The 7,710-nt window shown below is 39.3% G+C and overlaps 1 protein-coding gene across 3 annotated transcripts; it reads left to right on the plus strand.

Annotated features, from left to right (window-relative positions):
* The first annotated feature begins 28 nt into the window (after nt 1–28).
* On the plus strand, nt 29–4,625 carry LOC5518110 (arginine and glutamate-rich protein 1-A). 3 transcript variants are annotated; one of them, XM_048732330.1, is made up of 5 exons: nt 29–459; nt 1,026–1,251; nt 2,427–2,510; nt 2,756–2,856; nt 3,281–3,393. In XM_048732330.1, exons 1-4 carry the CDS (start codon nt 140–142, stop codon nt 2,849–2,851), a joined length of 726 nt encoding a protein of 241 aa, XP_048588287.1. In that variant the 5' UTR covers nt 29–139; the 3' UTR covers nt 2,852–2,856; nt 3,281–3,393. The 3 variants fall into 3 exon arrangements, with proteins under 3 accessions (XP_048588287.1, XP_001638084.3, XP_032218526.2); XM_001638034.3 differs by lacking the exon at nt 2,756–2,856 and having other exon boundaries at nt 3,281–4,625; XM_032362635.2 differs by having other exon boundaries at nt 2,756–3,393.
* The last annotated feature ends 3,085 nt before the right edge of the window (nt 4,626–7,710 follow it).

The raw sequence follows: 7,710 nt of genomic DNA on the forward strand, positions 1-7,710 counted from the left end.
CTGTGGTCCCACGGGGAGGCCTAAGCGATAATTCAGGGGCAATATAAAGATTGTGGGCCTCGCTGTGTTGATGAGTCAAGATTACTATCATAAATCCTCTCCTTTCCTAACAGTTTTCTAGAACTATTTATTATCAGAAATGCCAAGAAGCAGGTCTAAATCACGGTCTAGAAGTCGCAGCTCGTCTCCACGACGTAAAAGGAAGGAAAGACCGTACAGAAAACACAGTAGAAGTCGATCTCCTTCAACTACCAAACGAAAGACTCGAAGTAGATCGCCAAGTAGCAGAAGAGAAAGGGAGAGATCACCTCGCCGGAGAAGGTCTCGTTATTCAAGGAGCAAATCACGGTCTCCTAGTGTGGACAGATTCGGCAGGACAATACCCAAAAAGAAGGATGATGAGTCGAAGAGAAAAGAGGAAGAGAAACGACTCGAGGAGATGGAGAGGCAACGTAAAATGTGAGTGAAGCATTCTTACTTTGTATTCCTCCCGGGAGCACTTTGCCTAGATGCTCTTTCCTTCTAGTTTATTTATAACAAATATTCGTTGCTGCTTTGTAGAAACACGGAATAATTCTTAAACGCTAAAATACGGATTGATCGGCCACGCAAACAGCCAATACAGATGTATGATTACTAGTTGCAAAATAATGAATGTTTTCTCTCCCAAATAAGCTTATATGCCACTACACTTAAACGCCACACTGCTTTTTTCACACTTATATTGACTAGTCCTTAGAATAGAGATATAATTTTAGGAGCATATTTTAAATACTAGAGCAAAAAAGCCTCACCAACAACATTTTATCTTATTCCCATGGATCAAAAATCTTTTTCCACTTTGTTCATTTGAAATTATAGTATGCAAAGGAAACCATGATTTGCCCTGTAAGGTTGGTTTTGAAAGGAGATGGATTAGTGGCGAAAAATAACAGAGCTATGTATAGCTCATGATGAATATTCTCTTATCTTATGCGAGGGAATCTTAGAGACAAACAGTTAATTTCTTATTGTCTATGTTCTAGTCGGGCAGCTGAGAGGGAACAGAGGCTCATTGAAGAGGAGACACAAAAGCGTGTGGAAGAAATGGTAGCTAAGAGAGTAGAAGAGCAACTAGCAAAAAGAAAAGATGAGATTGATAAAGAGGTGATGCGGAGAGTTGAGGAAGCCAAGAAGATCATGGAACAGCAGATGCTGGAGGAATTTGAAAAAAGAAAACAAGAGCAGATTGAACAATTACGCCTGAGAGAGGTAATCAGTTGTGAAGGGTGCATTTCCCCACACTTAAACCAGCTGAACCAGCCTATGTCTAGGGTAAAGCATGAACAAAATGCAAGTGGGGCTATTTGAAATGCTGTTAGTAACAGTAAAAGAATCTGGTCCTTGTAAAACACCCTTAGGCTGAATCAGCTGATTTACAGTAAGCCCAGCACAAGATATCGATAGGCTCAATCCCTTCTGTGAAAATGTGCCAAAGTAGAGGTATTGAGCTTGTTGAGTCTGGGATTGGAGGGGTTTTATGAATTGCAGAGTCTGTTTGATAACTAGTTGTTTCACAGGTTATGGCAAAGATTTGTTCTCTTTCAGAAGAAACTTCTTTACCTGGCATATCCAAAAGACTTTTTTAGGAGAAGGTCTTGAAGCCTATACCTTTCATAAATTCAATTTAGATCTAGACATTTCCCAATGTGAAAGCTTTGGATTCCAAGTCACTGGTGGATAAGTACATAAACATTTCTCAGTGTAAGGACTTTGGATTCCAATTCAATGGTGGATAACTAGACATTCGCCAGTGTAAGAGCTTTGGATTCTGAGTGACTGATGGATAGCAAGATGTGCAAGTGAAGAAGGATGTGTTTCTAGAATACAGTAGGACTAAAAAGTTTTGTATATGCATAGCAAATACAGTACTATACTCTTTAGAAAACATAAGCGAACATATTTCAGCAATCATTCGTAGAGGCTTTTTGTGTTTAACATTCACATGCTAGCAGGTTTTGTATGTTAGACAGTGTGGTGGAACAGATACATCTTCTTTCATTGGGTTTGAGTAAACTTTACCCTAGAGGAAAATGTTAAACTTCTGGTTTCGCTTTTTTAGAAAAATGTTTGCTTGAGTTCCCTATTGCTTTGATAACTTTTAATTCAGGGGATTTTGTGTTTGTGAATACTGATTTCTGCAAACATGTTTCAATAAAGATTTAAAGTATCTTGCACGTTTTCAGTTCTTGACAATAAAACAAAAAATAATAAAAGATTATCTCTTTAAATGATAACATGTTTGGTTGATTATTTCACTCTGTTCTCGACTGCCTTTATTGAAACATTTCTAGATTGATACAATGTAAATTGTTAGATGTTTTTTTTGCTGTTGTTTTTGGACATTCCTTCATTTCTCAGCCACTAACAACCATGTTGTTTTACAGGAGGGAGAAAGACAAGAGAGAGAACGTCTGCAAAAGCTGGTCACAGAAAAAGATAAACTATTAGAGGATGCACAACAAAAGTTGGTGAGTTTCTGGATATTTAGTCCAGCGCCTTGTTGAGATAGAACTAGACCCTCCATATCAAAATATTCAATATTATACAGACAACTTCGAATATTGTAATAAACTCCCTTTAAACTAGCCACTAAGAGATCAGTATCAGCATCTAGTGTAGTTTTGATTGATTCTTGGCTTTAGTAGTTCTAGGTCCAAGCTAGACAATTATGCTATGTTAAGTTTACTAAGCCTCTTAATTTTATCATCACAAGGTGCAGGAATCTTGTCAGGACGTGAAATACACATTCAACAAGATCAAGTTTGGTTTGTTCTTTAAACTTTTCAAATACCATGCCATCATATCTTAACGTCAGTAAGTAAAGAACCATTTAAACACAACATGAGAAACGGCGGACGTGGCCTTGAAGGAAGCTTACAATTCAAAACAACTTTTCTTTAAAAGTGTTCGTAGCAGTAAAGTTTGGAACTTTGTTGATTTTGTAGTATGTACAGTGTGCAGTTAATCTCCCATACACTGGTATGTGGCAGCTTGACCTGCTACTATCACTGTATGGTAGAAGGTTCTTACGCACACTGCACAATAGTAGAATAATGTAAGTTATTGTGGTAAGGTAAGTTTGATTCTTTTGTAACAAGGAGAAGGTTTATGTTTCTCCATGAATTTCACCCTATTATGTCCATCTGTTGGCTTCTTAAAGCATTAAAAAGGTGATGTCCTGTGTTGCCATGGGTAGACTGCCTTGTACCTAATGCAAAACCCTGGGTTTCAATTACAGGCAGAAGAGAGGTTGGCAATGGTTGAAGAGAGAAGGACTCTCAATCAGCAAAAAGCCGACCTGGAGAGGGAAGTTAGAAAACAAGAGCGAGCTGCACAAGAACTCATCTTAAACAAAAGCAAAAGTGCACGGCCCAAGCTCTCGTTTGGCCTCAAGAACAAGAGTGGTTTTTGATCTTCTCTCATCAATTATGTTTAATGACCCAATGGTACAGGCGATATACAGTAGAGCTCACAACCAAGTGTTAAAAAGGCTTTATGATCCGGTAGTGCCAAGAAATGCAGGGTATCTTAGCATCAGCTATTACAGGCTTATGGCCAGGGGGAAGTTGCTCTCAAATGAAGGTACACCAACCAAAATAGAATATGAGTATATTTTATGAGTATGAGTGCTAGGAGGAGATGCCTTAAAGAAATTGTCCACTAAATGGGTAACCAACCTGCTCGATATTCTGGCTACGGGCTTATAATATAAAGTCCATTTTATGGCATAGTCGGCCACCAGATTTTGGTGAACCTTGGTAGTATACATAAGTTAACCCTTCCTACTCATTATCAGAGACCTTTTTTTTACTTTCACGATTTTTTAGAATAAACCAAAGAATACAATTTCAACAACAGACAACTTTTGGGGTATTTCTAAATGTTTATTACTAAAAGAAATTGTATTATGTTTAAAGCTAAAATATCGTGGCCTGCAAGCTAAATTCTGGGTGTTATCTTCATTAGTACCTATTGTTCGCATGTTCAAATATCCAGCTTGCTTTGCGGGCATTCCCACACGTGACGCGGGGGTGAGCTTTGGGAGCACCTGCAAGCTGGGAGCTGGATCTTCAAGCATGTATTGTCTAATGACTGTGTAGCTTGTGAGATTTTGCTATATATAGACAATATATATTCTGGTGAACAGGACATTCTTGTAATGAGACAGATTTCTACCACTCCCTCGTACCAGGCCTGTCCATTGAACAAACAGTGAAAATATGACGGGGCCAAATTTCTCCCTTGATTCTTTTCGGATACGCTACTGTAATGTGCATGTCCTTATGTAGAGTGGGGCATTTTTAACAAAAGATCCCTAGTCTGGATGCAGTTGTTAAAAAAGACCCTGGGGTATGACTTGCATAAAAATGTTGAAAAATCCACCATTCGCTTTTGAAGATGTATATAAATAGTCTTTTTACGGTAGATATCTAGTTATCTTTTTTTTGTCAAATCATTTGTGCTTGTGCTTCCCTTTTATAAATTTCCTGAAAATGTTCATGAATGAACTTATAGGTAGTACATAAAGTAAAGGTTATTAGTGGTGAATTTTTTACAGTCAATAAAGATTTGTCATTAACGTTTCTGTCGAACACGGTGTTTTGTTCGGGTCCTTGTATTATGCTTGCAGGATACCAATGATCGTTTGCCAACTAATCAAGGTTTGCGGGTTTCGTGAAACTTTTTAACAATACAGCGCTACAATGCCAGTTTTACAGCTACCCTTTCTTGGAGGGGGGGGGGGGGGGGGGGGGGGTAGAGGGAGTTCCTCTTAAAATAAATACAAACCCTAGAAAATATAATAGCGGAGCTCCCACAAGGCGTGAAGCGCCGCGTGAGCGGAACCTAAGAAAAAGTGGTATATACCTAAGAAGAAGTGGTATTAACAAATATGGTAACAAATATTGGTAACCCATCGACTCGAGTTTTCGTGACGCGATGCCCGTCCGTCCCTTAAAAGCATCGTATGACAACCAAACTTGACAGGTGTCATGTATGTGTCAAGGGAGGTGCAAATCTGTGGTCACGTGATTTGTGACATCGATGATGTCACTAGAAGAAAAAAATATCCTGACGTCATCAAAATAATAAATACTCGTATTTCACGAAGGAAACATATGGCAACCAAACCGGTAGGTGTCAAGGGGATGCAACAATATGGTCACGTGATTGTGACGTCATCAATGACGTCATTAGAAGCAAAATAAACAAATATATTTAAAGAAGGCATCATTGTATGGCAACCAAATTCGGTGTCATGAAGGTGTCAAGGGGGATGCAACAATATGGTCACGTTTTGTGTGACGTCATCGATTACCTCACTTAAAAACGTGATAAACAGCAAAAACATTCATATCTCTTGAAAGAAACATTGTTTCACAACCAATCTTGGTATGTGTCATGAAGGTGTCAAGGGGGTGCACCAGTATGGTCACGTGATTGTGACGTCATCAATGACGTCACTAGAAGCAAAAATATGCTAACATCTTCAAAATAAAAAATAAATATATTTACAAGTGTCACAACAAAACTTGGTAGGTGATGTATGTTTCAAGGGTGCAATGAGATGGTCATGTGACGTCAATACATTAAAACTACCCTGACGCCTAAACATCGTATGCAACTAAACTTGTTATGTGTCATGTAGATGTGGGGAAAAGGGGGTATAACAAGCTGGTCGCGTGATCTGTGAAATCGTTGACGTCGTCAAAAATATAAATATAAAATCTATAATTACTGAGCGAAAATAAGCAAAGATTTGGTCTTTTGGAGCTCCGCTTTAAGGCAATGCCTAAATCTATATATTATGGACTTTTATCAAGCGATCAATATATACATAAAACACTTGATAGTCTATACACACCTATTTCAATTAAGGTTTCACCTGCGCATCATTGTATCGCAACCCGCAGTTGTTCATGGGTAACGTATAAATGCTGAATCCTGTTCTCTGAAACGTGTAAACAGAAATGCTAAAGCTTTCTTAACTTGTGTTAAGCAGGTAGCAGGTGGTTGGGCACGGGCCCCCTCTCCTAATAACTTTTAAAAAATTACAAGAAAATGACCAGCAGGGGCGTGGCTGTTACCCCAATCTCTTAACTTTTTTCAAAGGTGTGAAAACCTGATTTTCTACAACCCCGTCCCAAGGGTCTTCTGGGTAATTCCTTTCAATATGAATACACTGGGGTCGCGTTTTTGGGGACTGTTGATCCCTCGTCTTCTTGGATAAGTAAGGGTTATATACCGAGGACCGAGGCTGTTCGCCGTATAACAGCCTGAGGGCGTAAAAGTACTGGCTGGGGGAAGAAGCTTGTCCTACCGCTACCAGGATATAAAAGGATTTTTACACAGTTCACATAGCACGTTTTAAATCTGTATTTTTATACAAATAACACTCGAACTTCCAAAGTTTTCCTAAGCATCTGATGGCGTGCAAAGGCTCAATTACCATTTTAATTAGAAAATCCATTCTCAAGCCCGCAGTGGTTCATGGGTAACAAATGAATGGCCGAATCCTGGTCTTTGAAAATCGTGTAAACATTAAAAGCACCTAAACAAAAATGCAACTGCTTTTTAAACCTGGAGTTGTTTTAATTTGAAAATGGCTTTGCCTGGATGAGAAAATATTTTTTCTAATGAATCACCACAGCTCTCCTAGATGCTGTCTTTTCTCAAACCAATTGATTCCAAAATTGTTTACACTGCTATTCTGGGTCTGTGTGACCTGGGGGGTCGTTTCTCAAAAGTCCCGATAAACCCGGAAAGTCACCCGGTAAGCCCCCGATAAACTTTACGGGTGTTTCTCAAAACGCCCGTTATTGTCGGGTCCGGAAAAAATCCAGGTAACTCGCCCGGTAACTTACGGGAGCTCAAGAGCTCCCGTTAACTTACCGGGAATTATAATAATTGATACCTAAAACGATGTGTTTCCTTAATATTTTCAGCTGAATTTATAGATCAACTATTCATCTAGAATTGGCCAAGTTGAACTATGCAATTTGGCGCCTTTTTCCGATTAAATCTCGCCATTCTCAAGTTGTGTCGAGTTGTAGTGAATTTTCATCACTGGAGGAAACCGTATCACTGCCCGGAAAGAAGTGGACCAATCACGGCTAACATCGATTTATGGGATTCCCTACCAGCCAATCAGGTTTCTTTTCTGTCAAATGATTTGACATTTAGCTGTCACCGTGCGCCTAAAAAAATGTAAACAACTTTGCGAAGGTATTGGAAGTTTGCTACAAAATGAGACTATCTACTTGTTCTTTGTCTTTTTTTCGAAAAGTGCCGATGCCACAGCAGTGTTTGGGGTACCAGTTGCCTACAGACATCGACAAATCTACGATTTTTATTGATATTCAATAATTATTTAGCTAATCTATGCATTAACTCTGAAAATTATAATTTGCTTATTGGGAACCCGTTAACAACCGGGACGCTACCCCTAGCTTTGAGAAACGCTCTTCCTCGCCCGGAAAAGTATCCCGAAAACTCTCCCGGTACCCTAACGGGCCCGGTAATTACCGGGAGTTTTGACAAACGACCCCCTGGAATTGATTTGTTTGGCTTTGGGGTGAAAAGACTAAAAAACCGTCTGACATTGGGGAGAGAATTGTTGACTGGCACCCTCGTGAATGTTTCCCCGGATCTCGCAAAATGCAATTCGTA

Source organism: Nematostella vectensis, chromosome 9 (assembly GCF_932526225.1).
Source record: "Nematostella vectensis chromosome 9, jaNemVect1.1, whole genome shotgun sequence".
Lineage (NCBI taxonomy): Eukaryota > Metazoa > Cnidaria > Anthozoa > Actiniaria > Edwardsiidae > Nematostella > Nematostella vectensis.